This window comes from Alexandromys fortis, unplaced genomic scaffold (genome assembly GCF_014885135.2).
Source record: "Alexandromys fortis isolate MF-2015 unplaced genomic scaffold, M_Fortis_MF-2015_v1.1 scaffold_76, whole genome shotgun sequence".
Classification (NCBI taxonomy): Eukaryota; Metazoa; Chordata; class Mammalia; order Rodentia; family Cricetidae; genus Alexandromys; species Alexandromys fortis.
The window spans coordinates 7,743,031-7,770,125 of record NW_026067997.1 but is presented as its reverse complement, the minus strand read 5'-3'; the positions used below and the strand labels follow the sequence as shown (position 1 = coordinate 7,770,125).

At 44.8% G+C, this 27,095-nt stretch overlaps 1 protein-coding gene across 3 annotated transcripts in view; it reads right to left on the bottom strand.

Annotated features, from left to right (window-relative positions):
• Positions 1-11,939: 11,939 nt before the first annotated feature.
• Pik3r1 (phosphoinositide-3-kinase regulatory subunit 1) overlaps positions 11,940-27,095 on the bottom strand; it is an 82,614-nt gene continuing 67,458 nt past the window's right edge. Inside the window, exons 1-10 of one of the 3 annotated variants that reach the window (XM_050160354.1) lie at positions 22,333-22,617; positions 18,498-18,597; positions 17,615-17,713; positions 17,205-17,385; positions 16,859-16,984; positions 15,708-15,850; positions 15,342-15,518; positions 15,180-15,248; positions 14,522-14,692; positions 11,940-13,270 (exon numbers count right to left, since the gene is read on the bottom strand). In XM_050160354.1, the coding sequence (XP_050016311.1) occupies positions 13,081-13,270; positions 14,522-14,692; positions 15,180-15,248; positions 15,342-15,518; positions 15,708-15,850; positions 16,859-16,984; positions 17,205-17,385; positions 17,615-17,713; positions 18,498-18,597; positions 22,333-22,348 (1,272 nt within the window). In that variant the 5' untranslated portion in view covers positions 22,349-22,617 and the 3' untranslated portion in view covers positions 11,940-13,080. Of the gene's footprint in view, positions 13,271-14,521; positions 14,693-15,179; positions 15,249-15,341; positions 15,519-15,707; positions 15,851-16,858; positions 16,985-17,204; positions 17,386-17,614; positions 17,714-18,497; positions 18,598-20,195; positions 20,522-22,332; positions 22,618-27,095 lie in introns of those variants that run through there. The other 2 variants (XM_050160353.1, XM_050160351.1) reach the window with 2 other exon arrangements.

Sequence of the window (27,095 nt, the reverse complement as noted above, 5' to 3'; positions counted from 1 at the left end):
GTCACTGAGACATTGATCTATCCCTAGTTCACTTATTTTTGCTTTGATTGTTATTTCTAGTTTTGAGATCAGTCTATCTATCCCTGCTTTTTGAAGATTCTTAATGCGCACTGTTAGATCATTTACTTGAATTCTGCTTATTTATGTTAACCCAGGTACCTATTGATCTAACCGTGCCTCCCAATGCTGATTTTGCTATATCCCATGTTATACTGGAGCATGTTATATTGCCATTTAAAAATTTTTTTAATTGAATTTCTCTTTTGATTGTTTTTATGACTCACTGTTTACAGGAAAACATCTTATTTAATCTTTACATATCCGTGTAATTGCTCTAACATTTTTCTCTCATTGGTGACCTCTAGTTTTTGTTCCATTCTGATCAGAGAAGATGCAGAAAAAGAACAGTGAAATTTGCAGGAAAATGGATGAAACTGGAAAACATTATATTAAGTGAGGTGACCCAGGTTCAGAGAAATAACCCAGGCTCTTTGAATTGGAGAATTTGTTCATTTGTGTTCACGTTCATCACTGATAACTAAAGATGTCATTTTGTCCATTCTCATTTGGCTGTTTCAGATATTTTTATTCTTTCTCTCTTGCTCATCTCCTTGGTTTAATAGTTATGCTCGGCTTTTTTACTTCTTAGGTACGCACTGTCCTAGTGGGGATTTATACTTTCGCGTCCTTTACTGGTGACTGGGGTTTTTATTTTACTCTTGAATGTAGGGCTCTCTGAAGCATCTTTTGTGTTTGCTTGTCTCAGAAGGATTTTATTCACCATCCCTCTGAAGGACAGCCTTTCTTGCTGGGTATAGCATCTCGACTGGCAGTCACTTTGCTTCAGAACTTGGAATACATAATTCCATTTCCTCTGGGCCTTTAGGGTTTCTTCTAAGAAGCCTGCTATTAGTATAATGGGGTTAACCTTAAAATGGGTCTTGGTACATTGTAAGATTCTAGAATCTTTCTTTTTACTTTAGCAGTCTGACTATAATATGCTGAAGTGAGGATCTTTTCTGAACATGTCTATTTGTAGTTCGATAAGCCACCAGCATATGATTATATATTTTCAAGACTGAAGAAGTTTTCTACTACCCTGACTAGGTTTTCTGTGCTTATTAACTTTTTTCTAGTTATCTTTGGGTATTTAAATGCAGGTAGTTATTCACTAAGTGGTCCCTTGAAAGCCTTGAATGCTCCCATTTTTTTTAACTTCTCTTTATTTCATTTATTTATTATTTATTTACTTATTTATTTGTTTCTTTTTTCAATCTGATTGAGTTATAATAAAAAGACCTAGATTTGAGTTCAGATTTTTCTCCATTTAATCTAGTCCATTGTTGAAGATTTTGATTAATTAATTGATTTATTGAGTTAGTTTTCAAATGCTTATTTTCTGTAAGGTTCTTCTCAAACTCTACTTGGTTTATTCTGTATCAACATTATTTCAGTGAACTGTTTGTATGTTCTCACCTTATTGAACTTTTTTAATAATCATAATAATCTGTCATATATCTCCCCCATATTAATTTCTTTGGGACCCATTTCTAGAGAACTATTGTGTTCTTTTAGTAGAACTATACTACCTTATTCTTTCATTCTCTTACTCTTTTTTATTGAAATTTGTGCATTTGATATATTGGGTTTCTCTGCCACTGTTTTGGGGTGGCCTTAGAGGTGGTTTTCTCTTGAAGATTCATCTAGGGTGTTGATTTATTATAGCGTTTCTGTTTTGTTTTTATCCAGGCCCCACAGTAGCTCACCTGTAGCCTCTTTGACTATCACTAATGGTTTGGGCAAAGAATATACTATGAAAAAAAATCAAACTCAGTGTCCTTGTGGTCCCTGAAAGAGTTGTGGTAGAGACAACAGTTGATGGGGGCCATTCACTGTTTACCTACCCCTACAATGAAAATGGTGTACCCCCAATTATATGATGATGGTCATCGATGCTAATTAGCAAGCTACTAACAAGAGCCCCTGGCACTGGTGCACCAGCAGTGACGAGGTTACCTGAGACACGTGCCTCCTGACCAAACAGTGGCAGAAGTTCACAGGCAACGTGGGGAGCAGTAGGGTAGGAATTCCAGGGTCCCCTGTGTGGTCCTCACACCCTGTGGTGGTTAGTTTTAACCATCAAATTAACAGTCTAGAATTATCTATCTGCAAAGCAAGTCTCTATAAGGATTTGTCTAGACTTGGTTGCCCTCTGGGCATGTCAATGGGTTATTGTCTTGATTATTGGGAAAACCCTTCTACTGTGGGTGCAACATCCTCTGAATAGGGGAATCCTGGATTGCGCAGGAGTGGAGAAAGTAAGCTAATCTCAGGTATGGATTCATCAATCCATTGCTCTCTGCCCTTTACTGTGGCTGAAGTATGATAGGACTCTCAAGTCCCCGCCACTGTGATACATCCCTGATAATGGACTTTAACCTGGAACTGTGAGCCAATTAAACCCTTTCTCCTGAAGTGCCACAGCATAAACTCATGTTGGTCAGACAATGTGTGAAAACAGGAACAAGGAAGGGATGAGGTGGCCATAGAACCTTAGGTTTCGATTACCTTCCTCAATGGTAGCCCAGCCAAGAATAGGACGTTTGCCAGAGCTAGGTGAATCTATACTTGTTTCTCCACGTCATGTGTACCCAGGGATTGGTGATAGCCAGAGACAAAGTTGATCCAGGCTCCTCAAAAGAGTCCTGTGGGTAGGGCTTCAATGGGCACTCTTTAGGCAAGGTTCTCTAGCTTAACAGAATTTACAGAACGATCCTCTCTTTCTCGACCCTGGGTTTGAGCGCTAGTTCTGTCATCCTTCAAAGGAAGTATAAATAATTCAGCCCAGGGAGAACAATGAACTATAGTGCCACATGAGGTTGGGCACCAGGCCGAGTTGATGTCTAGCAGGGAGTACAGAGTCTAGACTTCACAGCGTCAAGGAAAGTAGCACCACCCGTTCTTTATGTACGCCACGAAGCTACTATCAAGCAGCCATGCCATTTCCCACTGAGCCTTTGGCCCGTGAGAGTACAGCATTCAAGCAGCTGGCCCTAATTTTGCCGCCCTTTCTTTCTGTATCCTTTGTAAAATGGCTTTCTCAGGCAGGGTGAGGCCTGAGAAATGTGGCCCAAAAGAGTCCTGGGAAAGGGACAGGATGACCGTCATGCAGGTTTTTGAGCCTAGCCCTCAATGCTTTCTAGACCCGTACTTGGTTTTGATCTACAGGTTGGATAAGAAAGCATCATATGGGGAAATTTTCTGAAAAAAAAATTAAAGAATATTATGCAAGGAACACTATCATTTACAGAGACTTGTGACAGACTCCTCAGGGGATGGGAAGTGTTTATCTCCTGATGTGCTAGCAAGGTCCTTCTATGGGAGCATTAAGCTATTATGCTATTGCATGGTCTTTTTTTTTTTCTTTTTCTTGGCTGATAGAAGGCTGCCTTTCCCTTCAGTTATTGGAATTTTCCCAATATAAATTTTTTTGTTATCAATAACTTTCCCCTATCCCTTTATTTGTTTTGTGTCTATTGTGTGTTATGCTTTTTTAAAAATTTTTTCTGGTATACTTGTATTTAATAATTAAATATATTTTTCAGAATAATTAATAGACAATCACCCATGCACAGATCAGTGATTTTTAGTGTGTTGCTTATGAGAAATACAAGAGAGCATGCCCAAGATCCAATAAAAACAAAATAATATTAGATATAGGTGTAAGGAATCGTAAATATTTTATATAATGCATATAGTTTAAAAGTCAAACAAATACATTTTTCATCATCCACCACATATTCATCCCTATGCTAAGAGTAACAGTAAGTAGAAAGTAGGAGATATATTCCTGGGGAATACAATTCTATTAGATAGGCAAATAGGACCAGGGTGCATATTTGTTGACAAACGTTATTGAGATGCCAGTCATGAGCTCGGTGCATTCTGTGTGGCATCTTGGCCCAGATACTGAGAAGTCAGGTGTGTTCTGTAAAAGCGGTACTTGGGTGAGTCTATTGCACAGCAAGGGTGAGGAGTTCTCATCTGGAATAAAAGGAACATGAGCCATCGAATGCAGCTCGTTTCTATTATGCCAAGGCAAAAGAGCCAGGCAAGGCCTGGCCACTGTCCCTGGGCAGGGAGGACAGTAGCCAGCCTGGAGCTGAACTGTGTGATGTCAGCCATCTGAACTCCCTGTAACATGGGAACCACAGATGCAGGCCTTTGCTTCTAGGAGTGAGTTCACTGTCTTAGCTGGGTTTCTTGTTGTAGTGACCAAATAATTGACAAGGGGAGGCTGAAGAAGAGCTTTAGCGTTTGATGGGATGCAGTAGGTCATGGCATGAAGTCACGGCCGCAGGATCATGAGGCAGCTGGTCACATTACATCTGTAAGCATGAAGCAGAGAGTGGGCTGGAAATGGGACCTGGCTATAAAAATCTCAGGGTCCACTCCCCAGGGCCCCAACTTCCTCCAAAAGGCTCATCCTCATAAGGGTTCCACAGCCTTCTAAAAGAGTCCCACCAACTAGGGTATTGCTCATATGTGAAGAGAGAAGGGAACCTTCAGGACTTGAAACCCTTGGCATTACCTAAGGGCAATGGGAGAAGTAGAACACCAAGTGTCTCAACAGGTACAGGCTGGGAGAAACTACCATGAGGAGTCTGTGTGTGGGCCCAGTCCTCCACTGCGTGACATTTGTAGTGTGCCCTGCTCTGTAAAGCTTAACTCTCCCTTGGTCACCTGGAAGCAAATGCTTCACTACTAATTATCAATCTCAAACAAGAGAGGACAGGCGTTGTAGTTTGCCTCCAGTAGACCAAGGACCTCTTTGAAGGCAGCCATTTTCCTTCGTCATCGTTGGATGGAGACCTCTCAGTGAAGTTCTGTTGAATGGATAACAAGCACTGTCAGACTCTTAAAGTTGTGCTGGGGGGCTGGGGATGGGGGGGATCCACAGCCCTTAGCAACTCAGTGCAAGGCATGCGGCACAGGGCGTCTCTGTAGATGACAGCAAACACGAGAGAAAATGACCAGTACCTCTTTTCCATGGTGATAAAGTTCTCCATATATTTTGGTTGGCAAAAGCCCGGACAGTAAATCAGTGCGCTCTGAGATGAAAGCTCTATAAATAAATTGGTTCCAGTGGGCTAGTCAGACAACGGACGGTGTATTTTCCAGTCACCGTGGCAATTTTAATGAGCCGTCCTGGTGATGGATGGAGCTCTCATGGCACTCTGTCCTTAACGTGGTGAGTGGCGGTCCTGGAGGTTCAGTGTCCTGTCCTTATGTTACGGACCAGATCTGGACATGTGTCAAGGCTGGTAGAGCTTGGAATTTTTTTACTTAACAGCAAGTTGAGCCTGCGGCCACACTCAGGCCTTTGTGATTGAGTACTGAAGAGAGAAGAGAATCTCTCCCTTTCCTTCTGGAGAGCCAAATGCAGATAAGCAAGCATGTGTTGGTGGCTACTCATTTATCCTCTTGTCCCCCTTTTGAAAGCAACTCAGCGGTTTTCTGTTGAGCTGATTTATGACAGCAAAACCCAGCTACAGGCTACAAAGTGGGACCTTTGGAGAAGATAACCTGAACTTTGGATAGGAAAGAATCTATTATATCTATTTATGCTAAATGCATCTCAAGATTCTTATTTCTAGAGATGGTTTCAGAAACTGGTTAAGAAAAGTCTTTTTTTGTTTGTTAAAAAAAAAAAAAACATGGGCTCAGCAATCACGTCTTAAAAGACTGCTGTTAGCCACTGAGAACCCAGGGCAGTGGTGCTCAACCTGTGTCTCATGACCTTTTGGGAGTCAAGCAACCCTTTTTCAGTGGTCTCCTAATATTATCAGAAAACACAGATGTTTACATTAGAATTCACAACAGTAGCAAAATTACAGATATGAAGTAGCAATGAAAATAATTTTATGCTTGGGGATCACCACAACATGAGGAACTGATTTAAAGGGCCACAGCATTAGGAAGGGTGAGAACCACTGGCCTAGAGGATTTGGTAGGCCTCTTGTCATCAGGAGGTGTTCGAAAGTCATTTTGAAATATTCTTCTATACACGCTGTGTAGAAAGATCTCAGTTGCCAGTTTGGGTTTACTTAAAGGACAGCTTTTAAGATGTCAGCAAGACTCCCAGGCTCCAGGTCTGCAACACTTCGGCCATCTTGCCAACACTGCCAAGGACTGACAAACATTACATTCAGACCGACCACAGCCCTGTAGTCACCGGCCATGCTTGTGGGCTCTAACTGTAGTCAGATTGTCACGGGAGTGTTGGGGGATGGAGATGCTTCTCTCAGTTCACCAAATTCCCTCTCTATATCCTAAAAAGAGTCCCAAATTCAGACTTGGCTTTCACAGGGAAGGAGCTGGAGGCCTGGATAGGTACATGAGTTGGCTAGGTTCCCATAGCTGGTTAGAGGCAACAGTAAGACCCCCACTGCAAATTAGATCCCTTTCCCTGTGGAGTCCGTACCACTAGCACCCACTGTATCATGAAGTAACATTTCTAGTACTCATTAATGTCTGTTTTGAGCAAAGTACCAGGAGTGCTCTGAAGAGGTGACATAAAGTAGCCTTTGTTTCCATGGAGAGAGTCTGCAGAGTTTGTTGGAACAGAGTGACAGCTCTGCTCTGGAGTCACCAAGTGAGGGATGAAGTCTGGGAGCTGGGATTTCAGCCAAGTACCAGCTAATGCTGATGTGCTCCGAGTAGCATCATGTTATTCCAGGCCATTCATTGTTAGCCACCACGTTCTCTCTACTGATGCTGCTGTGTTCTGAGCAACATCATGCTATTCCAGGCTATTCATTGTTGGCCACCATGTTCTCTCTGCTGATGCTGCTGTGTTCTGAGCAACATCATGCTATTCCAGGCCATTTGTCATTGGCCACCACGTTCTCTCTGCTGATGCTGCTGTGTTCTGAGCAACATCATGCTATTCCAGGCCATTCATTGTTGGCCACCATGTTCTCTCTGCTGATGCTGCTGTGTTCTGAGCAACATCATGCTATTCCAAACCATTCATTGTTGGCCACCATGTTCTCTCTGCTGATGCTGCTGTGTTCTGAGCAACATCATGCTATTCCAGGCCATTCGTCATTGGCCACCACGTCCTCGCTACCACTCACCACATTGTTTACTCCCTAGCAGGAAGAGTTCCTAGTGGCCCTTCTTTGAACTGTTCCATGCATGTTTTTTCGTGGGAAGTCTTTAGATTCTATCCTGAGGGGGGAGGGTGCCTTAGCTTTGAGTGAGATGACCTTGACACTATGTGTTCTAACATGCTACAAGATCTTGAGTAAGTCATGTCATATCTAGGCTTTTCCAATCTGTAGGATGGGGGTAATATCTTCTAACTCGTATATACATGTTGGGGGACTGGCTTATGTAGTTGATGTATTTTAGAGCACACTCCTAAGTATAAAGTGTTTTCTGTGGAAGCTTGCTATGTTACACCAGCAGTAGTCCCAGACAGCTCAAGTTCACGTGTCTTGATTGTACCATTTGTTCTTGTGCTCCATCCATCTCCTCTCACATTCTTGTAGCCTGTTTGGGCCCTAGGAGCCCCATAGGTTCATGCCATACAGCCCAGGTGTAGTACGACAGGCTATGCTAGCTAGGTGCATGCAAACACACTCTATGCCATTCACACAGTGACAAAACTATACAGGCATTCCATTTTCCAGAATGTATCCCTGACACTAGGTAATACAGGTCAGTGCTCCTGACAGGCAGAATTAAGTAAGGAGACTCACTCAGTAGACGAAAGGGTTCAGAAACCAAAATGAAGCTATATTGGGAAAATAGAGTTAAAAGCATCACCAGGCTGCAGATATTTGGAAAATTTGACTAGAGCCTTATCGAAGAGCAAATACACAGGCTATCATTCGCACCTGTAGGAGACAATCAATACAGCAGAAACTGCAGCCATGGAGGAGACTCGCTCATGGAAACCAGAGGGTATAAGATCCAGGAAATGAGCTCTGTGATGTCCCAGAGCTAGAAATAGACAGGGCATTAACCTCAGAGCCATTGCCATGCTTAACATGCAGTGGCCATTGTTGGCATGACAGTGGCTTACTCTCACACTTTCTCCTAGATCAAGTCTTCTTATCCAGCAGCCTCACTGTGCTCAACACATAAAATGTGGGACCCATGTATGTACACACACAGCGGTGCAGCCATAGCTTCAGCAAGCAGGAAATGTCAGTGGGGAAGTTGTTTCATAGGAAGAGCTGCTTCTTGGCCAGGCACTGCGATTCTAACTGGTATTAGGGGAGTAACTTGACCCCATTTATAACCTCAGGTCTCACCACTGCATTCTGTTCTTGTACCAGTTTAAGTTACCCAGTGTACAAAAGACAACACCAGAAGCTGTTGTAGTGGGTCTTCTTTCTATGTTTTGCTTTCATTAGTTAATTAATAAAGAAACTGCTTGACCTGATAGGTCAGAACATAGATGGGTGGAGTAGACAGAACAGAATGCTGGGAAGAAGGCAGTGAGACAGACGCCATAGCTCTCCTCTCTGAGATGGACGCAGGTTAGAATCTTCCCGGTAAGCCACCACCTCATGGTGCTACACACATTAATAGGAATGGGTTAATCAAGAAGTGAGAATTAGCCAGTAAGAGGCTAGAGCTAAGGGGCTAGGCAGTGTTTAAGTGAATACAATGTGTATGTTTGTTATTTCATGTGTAAAGCTAGCCATGCAGGAGCCAGGCGGATGAAAAGCAGGCCTGCTCACCTTATCACTACAAGAAGCCTTCCAAAGCCATAGGTACTAGTAGCTAAAGGTTAAGATTAAGTGAAGGACAGGAAGGATGCAGGAAAATGAGACTTTTTTAAAAAAAAAAAAAAAAACAAGCCTTGAAATGCAACCACCTAGACATATATGTAATTTTACCATAAAAGCATTAAGATGCTACATAAATAATATTGAGCACTCCCAAGCGACCAATCTGTACCTTTTGTTTATAAAGCTGAGTTAGACGAGAGGAACAAATGGGTGGGTGGAGGTTTAGAAATGTCTCTGGTGAGAACTAGAATTCCAGATGGAAACTTTTAAGTTTCAAAACAACCTTTATTCTGTTTGAGGACCTGATACAATGCATTAAGCAACTTAAAACAATACATAGCTTCACTGAATCTATAGCTTGAACAAAATGTCAAGGAGGCACACTCCCTCCCCACCCCCCTTGCCTTGTAAAGGCAAAAATTACAACTCCCTCTCGTCAAAATCACATCCTCCCTCTCGTCAAAAGACCAACTTTATTTTTATCAATGTCATATAAACAGATCTGTAAAAACATTGAACAGAGTGTAGCTTTAAAAAATACACACGTATAAATGAGGGGTATTTTTTTGTTGTTTTGTTTTGCTTTTTTTTTCTGAAATAGCAGCATCCTGGGGAGCCAATGCTATCTCATGGTGACAAGTTCAGTGTGAAGCTGGGGCGTCTGACCAGTGGAGCCACTTCCTCCCTACCCCCAGTACTAGTTATTTTATATAACTAATAGATTTTCGTAAAAAATAGGAGAATTTGGCATTTTGGAACCTTGTCCCATGTGAGGCATTGTGCTTTTAACTGCCCCTTTCTTAAAATGACCCTAAATTCGAACAGACACAGCAAAGCCCGCTTTCCAACGGACTCAGATATCATGCATTGCGAAAAGCACAGTTGGGAAAACCAGCAGGAACTGTCTCCCAATAAGGAACATCATCAGCAGGACTTCCCAAACAAGTTACTAGTTCAAGACCAGATCTATGACAAAGCGATTGGTTCCTCACAAGGACGGCGCACAGACACACACACACTGACTTGACAACGCTGAAAAAACGAGGCTGCGTCAGGAAAGCAAGTCACCCAGACCCGCTCCCTCCAAGGGCATAGCTTCTAAAAACAGAAAGAAAAGTCAAAGGATGACTGTCTCGCTTCATTTGCCAACACGTTTCACCTTTATAAGACAACACAAAGCAACACCAAAGGGAAAGAAGACCATACACATATACAAGAACTGCACTAGACATCTGCTTGGTATGCACTTGAACTCGACTGTGGCTCTGCGTGGCTGAAAAGTGTACTGGAAACACAGTCCATGCACATATACATATATACATATATCCAGGGCCGTGAAGTTGCCAAATGTTGCAAACATATGCTTGCTGCCTTTTCATGTGGTTTGTGACCGCTCTGGTGTGGAACATGAGGTCCCAGCCCTCCCACTTCTATGGTCTAGCTCAGCCTGTCCGCAGCTTAGTGTCTGGCTGTCTTTAGGATGGGAGAAAAACTATGTAGGCACACTTACAGATCAGGAGTGCTGTATCCATCTACACTCACGGGCCACTCAATGAACGCTTCTGGATGGAATCATGGAGACGTGATGACCAAACGTCTCTAAGGACAGACTTGGTGGGCGTCATGACTAACCTGTCATCATAAAGGCCTTCAGCAGGACAGGTGTGGCAGAGCTCCCTCTTGTAGAGGGCAAATGACTTCTGCCTTCTGACGATGGAAAATCTATTGTGCCCAAGTTCATGAGATGAGATGGTTTTGAAAGTCATCTTGCAAAGAGTGTTGAAGGGAAAAAAAAAAAAAAAACGGTAACAGAACTTGTAATGAAATGGCCAATTTCAGATCCATTTTAAAACTAAAACGAAAGTTATTTGCGTTTGATAGCATACATGATGTGCTATGGAAAGAAAGAAAAGGAAAAGAAAAAAAGAAAGAAAGCAAAGTCCACCTGCAAACCTAGCTTACAATTGACCGTTCAGTCGTATGCGGCATGGCAGAATGCTGCCACTGGAGGTTGCAAAGCCCAGAGTAAACCCAGGGACATCATCAATTGTCTGGCAATAAGGGCGCAGTCAGCTTAGAGGAGTCAAGTTTGCAGGCTCACAGTCTGGCTGACCGACTTCTGCTTGAGAGGATGAGCAGTGGCTTCAGAGGAAGAAAAACAATACGTTCTACAGACCATTCACCCAGCCACTAGGCTGCAAATTCCAAAAGGTGAAGACAGCAACATTCAAAGACACAGAAACCCTTCACCTCAGTCTCGAAAGGGGAGAGAAAGTCGTGGGTGCACCTGATACAGAAAGGGACCGTGAAACTGAAGAGATGGCCCTTGAGTCTACCAGGGCTGTGACCGTGACTTTGGTTGGCCTCCCCTCTTCACAGCACATGACAATTTCCGACAAACACGCCAGCTTTCACACGCGTACAGCAGGGTAGGGAAACTCGACTCTTATCCTAAGGAGGCCACCACCTGCTCCCCTTCCTCACCGTGAAGTACGGCATGCACAAAGATGTGGGTGAGAAGAACTGCCATTTCCACAAAGCACAGCGACCATCTACTCGGGTCGGTCTGCTCGCTGTCCGTTCTAAAGTGAACGGAGAGCCAGGAAAATAACAAGCGTCCAACTAAAAGGATTGTTTATCAGACCATGCTTTTGCTGAAAGGAAGGGTGGCCGGCTGCCGTGACTAGTCCGATATTAAAAAAGAGAAAGAACACATTTTCAAATGCAGGGATTCAACCTTGAAAACCAGTGTGTTCAACAACAACAACAACAACAACAAAGAGAGCACGTTCCAGGAACCCCCAAACAAACTCAGCACTTCCTTCATGAGAAGGGAGATGCTGGCCAGCTGCACTGCATGGAGTTACAGTAGGTCTGGAGTCGCTGTTGATGGGTAATGCCTACCGCACCCAGACGGGGAAAGATGGGGACAAGCAGCCCCCCTTCTCTGGAATCCCGAAAAAGTGCACACCACCTTACCCCCACCCCCACCCTGGTGATGACCTGTGGCTACCTTCCCCTCCAGATTCAAGAAGTTCACAATTCACTAGGAAATAAACATTGCCAGGTACCGTAGTTCAAGAGTCTTAAAACAACACTGTTGGACTCAGCAATACTTTGTCATATCATATATCATTTTCTTTTTCTTTTTTATTGAATAAAGCAGCTTTGAAGCTTATCAGGCCCTGCCCAACATTTAGTCAAAAAAAAAAATCTGTTATGAACTTTTTAACCTTGGGCTAACAGCCAAGTACTCTGTACAAGAGAAACTGTAAAATATTTCATAGTTTTAATTCTTAAGCCATTTACCTTTCTGGCATCCTGTACATTTCTTTTTTTTTAAAAAAAAAAAGTAAGAATAACAAAACAAATATTAACAAAAACGAGAAACAGTATTTTCAAGCAACAAAAAAAAAATTGGGATGAAGGAAGCTTATTCTGAAGGTGTATTTGAAACTGGTAAGAACATAACAAAAATGAAGATTTGCATAGCGCTGCACGCTTAGCCTTCGGCGAAACAAAACAGAAGCTATTTGGTATTGATACAAATCCATCTATTTGATAGTTAGTCACCCAATATTATATACATATTTTATATACTGAATGTCATTTTCAAGTCCCCTTGTCCACACTCATGTTTTTGTGGTTGCTTTCACAAGTTTTAAGCAAGACATTTTCCGGTGTTTCTGTTTTTCCTCCGAACATACCATGTCGGTGTTCTCTCAAAGTGTCCCGTGGGAGCAGATGCGCCTCTCTGCTCCATATCGTTCGTCCATTATAAAGGAAATAACCCACAGTGCAACGTGTCTGGGTTCACCACGCCCAGCGACACCCAGGCTAAACCAGGCTGGACCAAGCGGTCTCAGGCGCAGGCTCTTCAGCCCTGTCTACCTTCTGGTCTCCAAAGTTCCAACTTGTAGCTGGTAAAGCTTCAGAAAGCATTGACAAGCACCATGGTTAAAGGCCTCTTTGTCCCTGCACGGAGAGATTTTTGCATTTCTTTTTCTCTGTGTGTTGGTTTGTGGCTTTAAATTAAAAAAAAAGAAAGAAAGAAAAAGAACAAGGTTAGAAATGTCTAATCATCCAACAGCCCTTAGGCTGCTGGGTCTTCCCCCGACTTCTTTTTGTCCAAGAAAGCTCGAGTCCCACGTGCAGACAGCCGGCTTCGTTTCTGCAGCTCAGTTCACAGGTCGGGCTGGAGAGAGAAGCCCTTGGCTTCCCAGAGGCCTTGGGTGGCTTGAAGGTGAGGAACTGGATCCGAGGGCAGCGCGCTTCATCGCCTCTGTTGTGCATATACCGGGTATGCTAGTGTGACGTTGAGGGAGTCATTGTGCTGCACGAGGGACGTGTGTTGGTAATGTAGCACCAGCTCCTTCAGCGAGCTGTACAGGTTGTAGGGCTCAGCAAAGCCGTAGCCGGTGGCAGTCTTGTTGATGACGCAATGCTTGACTTCGCCGTCTACCCTGCAGGGGGGAGAGGGAACCACAAGAGTCTTTTGAGCTGGTCTCAGACAATCTGGAATGCTGCAGGCTATTTTTTAACAATGTCATCATCATCAGGGAAGGGCACAGTGAGTGGGTCTGTGTCCCCTCCTGGGGAGCCAAAGCCTCAAAGCCACAGTGAACTATTAGCGCCACTTTTACTGGTCAAGGCACACACACAAGGGCTGATCCTCTGGGCCTGCTTCACTGGACTGGTCAATGGTTAAATGGTTTAAAGGAGAGAGGGGCATCACATGTGTTAGGGTGCCTGTGAGATGAGATGAGTGCTTGAAGATGCGTGGTTGCATGTTACATTTGGCAAGCATGTGACAGGTGGCAGTTTCCCACCTCCTGGGTACGGATAGCACTGTCTCTGTGAGACTACGTTCTAGCTCTCCTCCAGCTATGATCAGCAGGTCTCATCCAGGCTCTCCTGGAAACGTCATCATAGCTCCCCACCTTGGCATTTATTCTGAATTCTGTTCTCTCATTCTCCTGTCCTAATCACAGTTCTCCCTATCTCTGTCTTATAGGAACAGCTCTTACATGAAGCAGTGATTGGCCATAGAATATAAGGTATTAGTAGTGCCTTTCCACACAAGAGGACATTTATTTCTTTGTCCCAGTGATGCTTGTGGCTCTTTTGATTGACTCAGGGTCTCCATACACAGCCTCTGCTGGTCTCAGTCACTCTGAGTGCTAGGATTACAGACGTCAAGATCAACCTTCAAATTTTACTTTTCAAAGTACTCCCTAAACTATTATGAAATAAAACAAACTAGGCGACAAGACAGAACTATGCCTCCTTCCGCGTGTATCTCTGCATGACCGCAGTGGGGTCCTACCTCTCTTCTTGCTTTGGTCAGTCCCTGAAGGATTCCTTTATCTATTTTCGGTGATGTTCTCACAAAACATAACCTTGAATTCTAACTCTACTGGCTTTTAGAGGGGTGGGGACAGTGGGAAGGCATGGCCACTTCTGTTTATAATTAAGATGAGGGGGGAAAAGACCTCAAGACATCTAGGAATTAACTTGTCCCAATATTGGAACCCAAGTCCCAGCTGTCCTACTATTTGGTGACAGGTGTCTCTCTGTTAGGTTCTTAATGGATTCATTTGTCTGGCTAGACCAACCATAGTATGATCCTCCAAGGTTAACATGCTTTCAGATCCTGATCTTTCAAATGAATAGATGAAGGAAACATAACGAGTAAGTTTTCTGGAGCTACTTACACCACAGAGCAGGCGTAGCAGCCCTGCTTACTGCTCTCCCGGACAAGAAAAGTGCCATCTCGCTTCCCTCGTAATAGATTCTCGGCTTTGTTGCGGTTGCTGCTTCCGACATTCCAAGTCTTCTCATCGTGGTGGGGCAGGTCCTCGTCGTCTTCTACCAGTGAGTATTGGCTGTCCAGGCAGAAGCAAAGATGAGTGAGAGAAGGCGGTGGGAATCCTGGCCTGCCCCAGGGTCCCCTTCCAGCCTCCTCGCCACCCCTCCCCCAGGGTGGATCGCTAGCAGAGTTATTACTATCTCCATCTTCAAGTTGGCAGTCGCCCTTAGGTACCTGGGCAGACAGTACTGAGAAGACTGTCAGTGCTCAAATAATTCAAACCAAACATATACTTCACCTTCAAACGAAACTAAACATAATTGTTTTTCTCTCATTGTTCCAAAAATATTTGGGGATTTTTTTTTTTTTTCTGAAGCTCAGGGACATCATTATGGACACAGAGTCAATTTACACAATTATGGGGAAAACAAAGAACAAAATGAAACAAAAAACAGCCCCGTCTTCCTGGGCTCAACTTTCACTGGCTAATGCTACCGAGTTTACACATTTTCGCTTGCCAGATGTGCTAAGGCCGGCTGCCCCCATCCTCGGTAGCTACTCACTCTTCGTTGTTTTCGTTGCCCAGCCACTCGTTCAGCTTCTTCTGCCGAACACCTTTCTGCGTGAGCCACCTGAAAGAGGTTTGCAGAAAAAGAAAGGCCGTTGAGGACTCGCCTTTGATTTCAGCCACTGTCAGCTCTTGGGGCTCTGTTTCAAACACTTACATCAAGTATTGGTCTCTTGTCTTCCTCAGCTGAATGAGGTCTGGCTTAATGCTGTTCATGCGCTTGTCGATCTCGCGGTACTCAGCCGCCTGCTTCTTCAAGTCTTCCTCCAGCCGCCTCCTACTGTCAATGATCTCACTGATGCGGGACTTTAGCTTATCATAATTATGCATAATCCTGCAGGCAGGAGAAAAACATATTGCTAAGTATCTGGGCACACCACGCAAGGTTCCCCCCAAAATTTAGGAAGCTTTGGGTATTCCATCTTAAAATTGCTCAAATGTGAGGAACGGGGAGCATCAGTTCTTAAACAATTTTTTGTTCCTTCTGTCACAAGGGTACAGGGGGTGCTCGTGGTTCATCTACCTTTGAATTTCTTTCTCGTTGCCTTCACGTTTAAACTTTTCTATGTATTCTTTGCTGTACCGCTCCTGGGTTTGGCACTGCTCTTCAAATATTTTTATGGTTTCATTAAATGCTTCAATAGCTGTTCTTTTCATTTGAATTTCCTGCAACACAAGTTTCATAAGACAATGTCATCCCTTTCAGAACACGACTTCTCACGGCGAGAGACAAGCTAGCTAGTGATGCGATGCAGACGTGCTGCTGGTTGGTACAGGCTTCTGTGGGCACCATCAGCTTAGTTACAGGAGCCCTCTTGGCCCCTAACAGCCAGGATGCTTAAGTTCCTTATTGAAATGATGCCACGGCCATGCGGGGGCCGTGCGATTTTTCTCATCAACTCCAAATCATCTCTAAATTGCTTAAGCCTGATACAACATCAATGCTATGTAAACAGCCGTGCTGTGTTGCTTAGCCAACAGTAGCAAGGAGGTGGGGAGTGGGGAGAAATCTGTACTGTACACCTCAATACAGGACCAGGAGATAGGGAAAGCCGGCGTGCGCTCTGTTGGCCGGGCTGAACGGGAATTCACAAACTCTAGTTAAAGGATATAGAAACAAACGTGTCTTGTGGAGAATTTTCTGTCTACCTTCACTTTTTAAAATTACTTTTTTTACTTATTTTTGAGACTACAGTATAATGATATCATTTTCTCCTTTCCCCTCTCTATCCCCTCCCGTATACCCTTCCTTCCTCTCTTTCAAATTCATGGCCTCTTTTTCACTAACTATTGTGTGTGCGTTCCTAAATGTGTAGGCACAACCTTGTCAGTCTTTTCAATTAATCTTTATTATCATCCATGCTATTTTCTCCTCTGGCAATCAACACAGTGGACACAGTAGCTTCTCCTCACAGCAGAGGGGATGGATATGAAATTTCCGTCCCAGAGTTTGGACAAACCACCATTAGCAGTTATTATTAAAGTCCGGGCTAAACAGAAGTCTTGAGTCAGGACTCATGTTGCATGGATTGAAAGCTCCCAATGGCCCTGCTAGTTAGAAGCAAGCCTAATGTGGGATTCTTATACGCATGGGCTCTACGGAAATGGGTTAGACACAATTCTTCTTTTAAATCTGACTATAACATGTACTAGTCAAAACTATCTTAAACTCACCTGGGACGTACGGGTGTATTCCTCGTATAATCTATCATATTCCCGACTTTTTTCTTGAAATTGAGTATTATATTCATGTAATTTTTTCCCTACAGCTTCAATATTATCTTCTTTGACAACTTGATCCTGGAAAGGATATACAAGGGGGAAAAAAAAAACTCAGTTGATAAGGTATTTATTCCAGTAACAGTCCTTACTGAAACAGCCAACATGCTATCTGATTCAGCCATTGTGAAATTCCAGTCATGGTGCAAAGTTTGTCAAAAGCCAATTTCAAATCATTTTCCACGCTGGAGAGTGGCTTGGCCCTGTGCTCCTGCGGTGGGAGGAGTGCTGATTAAATTACCTGCTGGTATTTGGACACCGGGTAGAGTAACTTCACATCCAGCTTGGGGTTATACTGAGCGAGAGACTCATTCCGGTAGTGGGTTATTAGTTCAACCACGGAGTTGAAGGTTAATGGATCAGAGAAGCCATATTTGCCATCTCGGTGAAAGATTTTGATTAATTTGTTATTTCCTCCTTTCCTGTAAATACAATAGGAAACTAATGATTATTAAAGTTTTCTGATGTAGTCGGGTTGGGGGGGGGCTCTTACAGGAGGGAGACAGGAGTCGGGGAGAGGGAAGAACAAGCATCTTTCAAAATTCTATAATGAAACCATTACATTATGTGCAGGTTTAAGGAGAAAGAACTCTAATGAAGTGTTTTCATGACATCCCAGACATCCCCATTACGGCTGCCTCCCTGGCTCACCTTAGTGTAAGAGTATAATCGCCGTGCATCTTAGTAGACGCGTCTCGTACCAGAAAGGTCCCATCCGCTGTATCTCGGAGCTTTTCGTTCACTTCTTCCCTGGAATGAGCACAATGAAGGACCATGCTTACTTTTCAACTTTGAAAGACCACACACTTACAGACAGACAGACAGACTTGCACACCATTTCCCCTCCTGCACTCAGGATTGCTGTACCACGGGGCCATACCCTTAGCCTTCACAGTCACTGAGCAGAAAATCCAGAGGTCCCACATCTTACATCCTCCTGTCCTTGTGGGGTCACATGTCGCTATTGCACATAAAACTAATGAACAATTTCTCATTGCTTATACAGAAATGTCATAAATTATTCCCACTAAAAATAAGTGCATGACACCTACACTTACGTATGCATACACCCATTTACACAATTGGCATCTCTATAATACAAGGATCTCCCCCCCCTTAAAACAGTTTCTGATAAATCGGCCCAGAAAGTCATAGTCCACAAAGAGGCTCCTCCAGCCCACTCACTAAGCACTCGAAAAGCTACAAGGGTTTATGAGGGAAGCAATAACCTGAATTCCCAAAGTCCTGCTCACTAGAGAGAAAGCGGGCAGTGCTCTGTCACCCTGGGCGCTTCCCTGACCTCTCTGTCCACAGGGAAGCTTCCTGGGTATTTAATTTCCTGTGTCATCCAGCACCCACACTGCTCTGGTGCTCGGTGACTTTTCTGGTCGTCTTTGGAAGAGAACCAACTATGCTTCATGCTTATGTTGGATGACATCCTAAAAATGGAACTCAGCAAGCTGGTGCTTTCTGTTCCCTTACTGGAAGCCTCCCTGCATCTGGTGGACAGGCAGAGCCCCACGCACGGCCTTACCTTGAGATGTCTCCCCAGTACCACTCAGCATCCTGTAGGGACATGTTGTTCATGCCGTTGTTGGCTACAGTCGTGGGCTTGGGTGGCTTCGGGGGCAGTGCTGCAGGCAAAGGGGAAAAGAAAGTTGTTTGCCATCCTGACTCCAAGTGCACGTTTCAAATTAGGATCGCATCCTTTCAGAAGAACAACATTTCATTACAGCAGCGAAAAGTAAGGAGGAAGTGGTTTCATTTTATTTTAATCAAAGACGCACAAAAATTCTATTTTCAGTTAAAAGGCAGTTGAATTTCCTAAGACATTCACAGTGGGAGAGGACACCAGGGATTCACAATTCCACGGACCACAGCAGGTATTTGTTTTCAAAAGAAATCTCAGAATATGGCTTAAAAACAAAAACTGAAAAGGAAAAAAAAAAAGTAGTGCAGGAGGGTGGGGGGAGGATGACACGACAGACAGACAGACAGACAGACAGACCAACCTAGAGGTTAAGAAATAAATAGGACTGGCTATGGGAGAAAATGTCAATGCTAACCAAGAGTCGACATTTCTACCTCTGGGTTTTAGCTGTATTAAAGTTGTGTGCCCGGGCAGCTCCATCTAAAGAAAGTAACTAGGAACATCTGAGCAGCAGAAATAACAGGAGTTGGCTTTCCTTCCTTCTCCTCCTTAATTATGAAAGGCAAATTTGGTTGCTCTGTCCTGCAGGAGTGTGGCAATCACATTTTTTTTTTTTTTAAAGTCCTCATTTTACTGCAGTGTGTTTTAAGAACTGGGTTTCTCTGTTAGTTCTATGTTAGTTCGTCAGGCATGGCTCTCTTGCCAAAGCCACTTCAGGAAACTCCTCTCTGAACTACGTCTCCTTAGTCTTCAGTTACCATGCTGCTGCGGGGACACTGTGCTCTACACGTTAGGTTAGAACCCCATCCTCTTCTTCAGTGTCAAATCAGTGTGCTCCTCCACAAGGTGACAACATGCTCTAGGCATTTCTGAGTTTCCCCATTGAAGGGAGGGCTGACCCCAGAGGTGCCAACCAAAGGAGCTAGGATTTTTACCTAAATCTGATACCACTAACTTTGAAAGCACTGAGACTGTTTCAATTTATGCCCCCCAGAAGATTTCCGGTGTCTAGCAAGACTTTCACAAAGGCGAGGAAAGCCCACTTCTTTTTCCATTGTAGTCTCTCGGCAGGAGAGCAAGCAAGTCTCCAACATCTGATTCACAAGCCCTTCAGGTCAGCAGACCTGAGTTTAAGTCACGGCTACCTCTCACGAGCTTTCTCAAGCACCCGGCATCATCACAGCAAAGTACCACGCTGCCAGAGTCCACAGCCAGCGGAGAAAACAGCGCAAAGGACACGTCCCCTTAATTAAAGGAACAATATACAACAATATAGCCCAACCTGCCAAGGAACATAATTAACAAAGGACGCCAGCAGCGGAAGAAGTGGAATCCAGTTCCCAGCCCGCCGTTCAGCAAGAACCAGCTTGTATCACATACAGCCCGAGCTTGCTGCTACTGTCAAACAGTCTGTTTAATTTTAAAGTTTTAATCAGACTACTTTTAAACCGTGAAACAAATTAGTAAAAATAGCAATCTCGAGAGGATCTGTTAACAGCCGCTTTCCAAAAAAAAAAAAAAAAAAAAAAAAAATTAAAGTCAGAAAATTAACTAGCTTCTCCATTAATACTGCAGCATTACCTGGTGGATCCATTTCTATATAAAACATCAAGTCTGTGCCACAGTTTATATCTGTCTTGGCACACTCTAAGTCCAGGTCTTCCATAGTCCAAACCGTGGTGTACATTTGTGCGAGAGTTTCCTCGGCTGTGCTCAGTTATAAGAAAAGAGTCCGGCTTTCTTTGTAATGGTGCCTGGGAATTCATTTTAAAACCTATACGGGGCTGCACTGTAACCTATTACATCACAGGCCCCAGCCAATCAAGTCAGAAGAATGTCACCAGACCACTCCTGCTTCATCGGTCCTCCTGGATGCCAGCTTCACACGGCCCCAGCCTCTTTCCCAGCGCCTGCCTCCATGCCACACAGCTGCAATGTCTGCACGCTCATCGTTTCGAAAGGTGTTTAATTTGCCTGCTCTCTTCCAGCAGTGAGTTCTCTTAATTCCCTTTTATTACTCCCTGCAGCATGGTACGTTCCGCTGTTGGCAGATTGACAACAGCTGATACACCGGCAGCAGCTTCTAGCTCAGTCCCTAGCTCAGTGCATCTGGGCTTAGAGATAGCCTGGCTAGTCCGCGGTATAAAAATCTTACAGAGGCATCAAACTACTGCCCCTCAGCTCTATTTTAAAGCCCTTAGATATCGCTTCTCTATGTGAGAAGCAGAAAGGATCAAGCGCTCTGAATATTTAAGACAGTCTCCCACAGTTCTTAAGCATGGCTATAAATGTACCACATTAAAAGGGGGAAGCTAAAAGACAGTACTCAGTCAAAATGCCTCTACCAGAATATCCCAAGGTCACAATGAGGCTTTACAGAATAAATCATGCAAACTCAGCACAGGAATGAAGACGCCTGTTATTTGCAGAAATGATAGCATTAATGGTCCACACTGGTGAGTTTCAATGTTTCCTACCTAACAAGACTGGACAATGAGGTGCTTCTGCCAAAATAAGAGGCCATATATCAGAAGGCAGAGTTCAGGTGCTCTCTGCCAAGTGGCTCACTCAGGAACCCGTCTCACTGCTAGCTGCTTTAAAAAAAAAAGGTGATGTAATCTCTCTCTCTCTCTCTCTCTCTCTCTCTCTCTCTCTCTCTCTCCCCTCCCCTCTCTCTTTAGCTCAGTACTTTACTTGGGGGACAATACTCCTTCTTAGCAGTGTTCAATATAAAGAAATCAATTTCTCTACAAATCTAAGGATTTAGTTTGGCTCTTTCAATCCCTCTGCATGTGATTCTGTCATCGCAACCGGAGCTTTAACATACAGGGCCACCAAGGACCGGAATCTCTTGACATTTACATTATTGTGGAGGGTACTGCTCCAATGTGAATGAGGCTTCATTTTAAAAAATGAGAGTGGGCTCTGGGTGGGGGGGGGTGTGCTATGCACCCGTGGGAAGACTGACGGACACAGAAGCCCCTTTAGATTTCCACCACGTTTGGAATCACACAGTATGAAAAGTAGAGCAAGGCATTCTCTCTTCTGGCTGCTGTCCACTTGAGTCCCCTCCCTAGGGCATTTCTGCCTCATTGGAGACAGCAGCAGACGCAACCCTGTTCCTTCCAATTCACACTTCTCTATCTGCCTACAAGTTGAAGTAAATCTAAACGAAAATTTAAATCTATCCTAGAATTCAAATAAAAATGGTAAAAAGTCGTGGTGAAGTATGTCCTTAGAAAAGATGGAAAAAAAATAATAGTTGAATAAAAATGTTGAGTCTTCCCCAAAAGTAAAGGGACAAGTTCCCTTGGCAGTATAACCAACCCATGGATCACCCCGAAAGGGCCAGTGTGCAGTACTCCTACAGGAAGCCTAGCTGCAGGCTGCTGCTGCCATGTGGCAAGGGGACCCAAGGGGGCAGGTCAGAGAGACAGGTGATTTTCCATGTTCTCTGCAAGCTCTGGCTTGGTCCCAACTTCCTGACCCCCACTTTCTAAACTCCAAACCTAAATGCCATCTCTTCCCCCCTACAATGTCCCCCCCTGGAGGACAGAAGGGAGTGTTTCCCCCTAATCGCCCATCTGCTCTCCCCAGGCGCACACACTCCCAGTACACACACAGCCACTCACACACACCCGCTCCAGTCAAACTAGAGAGGACGGCTTGCAGATAAAGAGCCCGGTGAGGAGAAGTGCGTAAATGAAAAGCGACTTACTTTGTAGGTTATGCATTTCAGCGGTTTCGCTTTGAACTGCCAGTATCCCACCGAGAAAAAAAAAAAATCCAAAGAAGCTGTTCTTCCAGCCCCCGAGGCTCCCCCGCCCGCTAGGCACCAGCAGTCGCAAGCCTAACAGGAGGAGAGCGCGCAAGGCGGGGGCGCGCGACTCTCCGCCCGGCCGCCCTCTCCCCCAGGCTAGGCTGTAGCCGGTCCCTCCGCCCCGAGCCCCGCCCCGGCAGCACGTCCCCGGCGGCTCCGCGAGCAGAGCCCCCCTGGGTCGCGCAACTGCTCAGGGGAAGAAAGGAGCTCTGGCGGACGCTGCCCGTCTCGCTCAGATAAAGATCGCGGCTTCATGATTAACTTGGGCAGGTTCAAATATTTGCTGAGCTAGGGATTTGGGGAGGGGGAGGGGCACCCAAGTCAAAGTCAAAGTTGTCATCAGGCTGACAAGTGACCGAGGCAAGACTAACTTGCGCTCATTTTCGCCCTGGAAATGAGAAGGGCATTGTAAGGGAGCGCTGAAAATAGTCCTCCCTGGTGGCCGTGGTGCCTGTATGTGCAGGCAGCCCCCGCTCCGGGGGCTCAAGTGGCCCGCAGTGAAGCGGCACAGGAAATGGCCCAGCTAGTTCAGCAAAAAATAGAATCAAAGCCGCGTTTGTGAAGGCCTGAACCTCTTGGAACAGCCCAGAACAGGGTGCCTCACTCTTGTGTCCACCTCCTCCCACACATTGGCACAGTTGGCCCTGCAGGTGTATCAGGAAAGCCTTTCACAGAGAGCATCGCACAGGCACACGGGCTGGCAGCCCCAGGAGTGCATCCTCCTTGCAAGCCCAGATTTTCAAGAGGTCAACTTCAGCTCACCTTCAAGGTCCTAGGACTTTCTAAGAGGTGTGTCTGCACTGGGTTAACTGCCACTGCCGGCTGGGCACGGCAAAGGATAGGACAGAGAAGGACACACCTTCCTTCCAGTGGATTCTAGTCCTTTATTTGAGAAAGTTGCAACTAACTAGGTTTATGGTTGTTGGCTGACCAGAAAAGAATTCAAATCTTTCCCTGGGACTTTTCCATTGCATCGACACAGAGGCCTCTCCACTTTAATCTTTTGAACCAGAAATAAAATGCACAAAAGCCTACAACCCCAAAACATAACAGTAATTTAGATATTACCCCAGGCAATTCCTTCATACTATAGGGGAGGAAAAACCCCCAGACAAAAAGAACTCCAGATTTTTGGCACTAAACTCCATTCTCTGCTCTTAGCTTCCCGTGATCAAGGAAAGTAAAAACTGATAAGAAATGGAATTTACTTTCTTTTAGGCCACATGAAAAAAAAAATCATACCTATAACAAAACTCTGGTTTCCTGGTTTTCTCCTTTTAGCTTAAGAAAAGTAAATTTGTTTTCTTATATTCATGCATTACCTTGCTTTAAAAAGTGCCCCTCTGGAAGAAACAGTCACCGTGGTTTCTTAAGCATACCTGTCTGGACCTACCTCCTAGAGAGATTAAAATGTAACTCTGAGAGTCTCAAAACGAAAGTATCTATGGTAAAGTAGTACACTCCCAAAAAGCCTTCAAATAGCCACAAACACCTTGTTGCAAACAATTTCCTCACAATGTGCACAATCAATCTGCTACCAGGGACTCTCTACCATGGGGCTGCAAGTGTGAGACGAATCTGTCCCCACTGATAAGATTCGTGCTCTTCATAAGTTTAGGGAGGGAGCCCTCTGCTGGCGGAACCGAGCAAATCACTCCTGCTTCAGAGAAAACCCAACTTCCCATTTCATCTTCTCTAGAACCAAGACACCCCACAAACTAATAGATATGATTACAAATATGCTGCTGGCTATACAAGTCACTAATAAACGAAAGGCACAGAGGTCACGACACCTAGGAAATAATTTCCATGTACCTGTTAAGCCCCTTTAAGAAAACCTGTGTTTTCTCAGTGTCCCATTTACCTGGGACTGCGGAGACCCAGAACACAGAAAACCTTGTAAGTCTAACTGGAGGCTCACGTCACCACCTGGATGTTTCAAGCTAGCGTGCATCCCTTTCCTCAGGGTTCTGTACAGCTCCCTCCAGAGGCAAAGATGGGCCATGATCCTGCTTTGCAGCAGAATGCGCCGAGTCAGGAAACTTTCTGATCATTAGCATGCGTTTGAAACTTCTGGGACATGGTTTCTGCCCTGAACAAGTCCTCTCCACGCATGGAGGGACCCATGGTTTGAGACCTGGAAAGCTTGCTTCTTTTTCAAAGGGCTCCAAGCACCACTATTAAAGAGTAAAAGCCATGGAAAAGGAGGCAGCAGAAAAAAACTCAATGAATCGCAATCTTTGACGGTAAAAAGGAATGAGTTCCTTCATAATTTTAACAGAACACAACTTAGAAAGTAGGGCCATCCAGTAGGAGGTAAATCTATAACTCCATGTCCTGGGGTCTCAAAGAACACACACTAACAACGAAGAACATCCTCCAGTTAATAAACAAACCCAGGCTTACATACGCAAAAAGTCAGAGGCAGGCTAAGAGCTTTCTGCAAAGGCACGCCCACTGTCTAGTGGAGAGGGGAACTCTTTCCCCACTGATTAGGGCCACTTCCCCCCACCCATCCTGTCCCTTGAGAGAGAAGGCTGTGCCCTGAAAACAAAAGTAAAACCGTCCGCCAGCACGTGGCCAGAGCTCACAATGCTGCTGCAGACTTTGAGTAAAACTGGCTGGTTTTAATGGGATGGAGCTGGGCTCTCCCTCCATTCACCTCTACCTCTCTCTCAGGCTATGCATCTTTCTCAAAGTTTCATTCCTTTCCTTTGAAACAACTCAGGTCAGACCCCATTTGAAACCCAATGGGAGGGGGGGGGGAATTGAGAGAAAAGTAAACCATTTCTCTGGTCTTAGCATTTGCTTGCGCCTCAGCCGAAAACCCAGCCCAGAGCCTTTCAAACACGATGCATGAATTACGCTCTTCAGGAGGGATGTTTTGCAATGCGCCAGTGGTTAAAAATGAACTCTGACAGGTGTAGGAGGACAGGGGGAGAAAGAGCCACTTGTTGCCTCCTCCAGGCTTGAGGGTGCAATGTTAGACTCCAATTATGCTACATTAGCATCTCTGAAGACGGCCGTGAAATCCAAAGTATGGGTGGTATTCAGAGGTACCCTGTGTTCACTGGACCTGTTCCTACTGTGGCTGCCCTGGCGAGATCAGTTTAGTTCTCCATGTCTGGGCAGTGTAAAAGAAATTCCAGAAAGCCTGCCACTCAGCTTTAAACATATTGAGGACTTCTTGCAACAGAGGGAATGGCAAGCTAACAACAGAACTCTGAAAACACACTCTCTGTATCACCTGGCCACACCTGTGCCTCCTTCCATAAGAGCAAGAAATCTTTACCTCAAAGGGCCGCTGGGCGCACAAAATGAGCTGGTTTCTAAAATTTCTTTGAAAACCCAAGTTTATCAGTTTTATGAGTATATTTGAAGAATTATTAGTCTGTGCTCAGATCTGTAACTGGAAGGGATCAAAATGAGAGATAGTTTTTGTCTTTGCCTTTTAGAGATGTAGCCAAACCAATTAAACTAACAGTTTTGAAAAAAGCCCATGGGACAGTTGAAGAATAGGGAACAGGGAATCAAGAACACACACATGGTGAATGGGCTGTTTTAACCTGCACAGAAGGCACACTGGGGCCTACTGGGATGAAGTGGATGGCACAGGGGACTCTGTGCACAGTTGTACATGTTGTGCACCGTGCAAAGGCGCATTGGCAAGGTGACAGGGGGAGCAGCACTGACACCCAGGCCACTCCACCCACCAAGCCACACCGCTTATTTATGTCAGCTCATTTAATCCTAACAACCCTGGGAGAAGAGCGACCCATTCTTCTTTCCACGGCGCATCTGATGAAACCTTGTTCCTGAAGCTACCCACCTGGCCCTTCGGCCCTTTGTTCCCTGTTGTCCATAGGCTCTTCCCTCAGGTATAGCTCATTACATTCTAGAAACTTCGGAAGGCTTTTTGACTGTACACTGAACATAGCCCCATGGTTCGAGATGGTTCCAACAACTTAGGTATACAAAGGTTGCAGACAGGACAAGCTGGACCCAAAGGTAGCTCCTGGACAGATCTCCCTGCGGCATACACTGGTCCGGTAGCAGAGCAAGCCTCTCATCTCTGTATCTTCAGGGTCCCAGTGGTACCTTAGAACCCTGTCACCTAAAACGCGGCCTTACATCAGCGCCTGATGGGCCAGTTTGCAGAAACACATTCTTAAGGGACCGACCGCAGTGTACAAATGTCCTATGTGTGCACACAACCTAAAGATGAGCCTCAAACACTCTTATTAGCTGGCTTGCTGTCCATCTGCAAATCAAAATGCTATTTTCCTTTGTTCCACTTAGAATTGGACCCGGTGTTCAAGGCCCTTTTCAGGGTGTATTCTTCCACAAACTTATCTATTCAGTTACCCCCAAAAGTCATCAACTGCACCTCCAAATCTCTGTCTTAGAAGTGCACTCCCAGCTCGAATTTAGAGGCTGTTTTTTAACAGACCTTATTTAAGGTGATATTTTGGCCTCAGGCATGGGCCTTATCTTTCTAACTACTACCTGGTAGAACCCAAAGAAGCCAGAGACGCGTCTATCTGCCACAGAACAAACACCTCCTTGTACTCCTCACTTACAGGTCCTTAAAGACGCCCTTCTGTTCAGAGTGGCAGCTTAGATATATGTCTGACTTATGGGCATGCACTGGAGATAAGGTT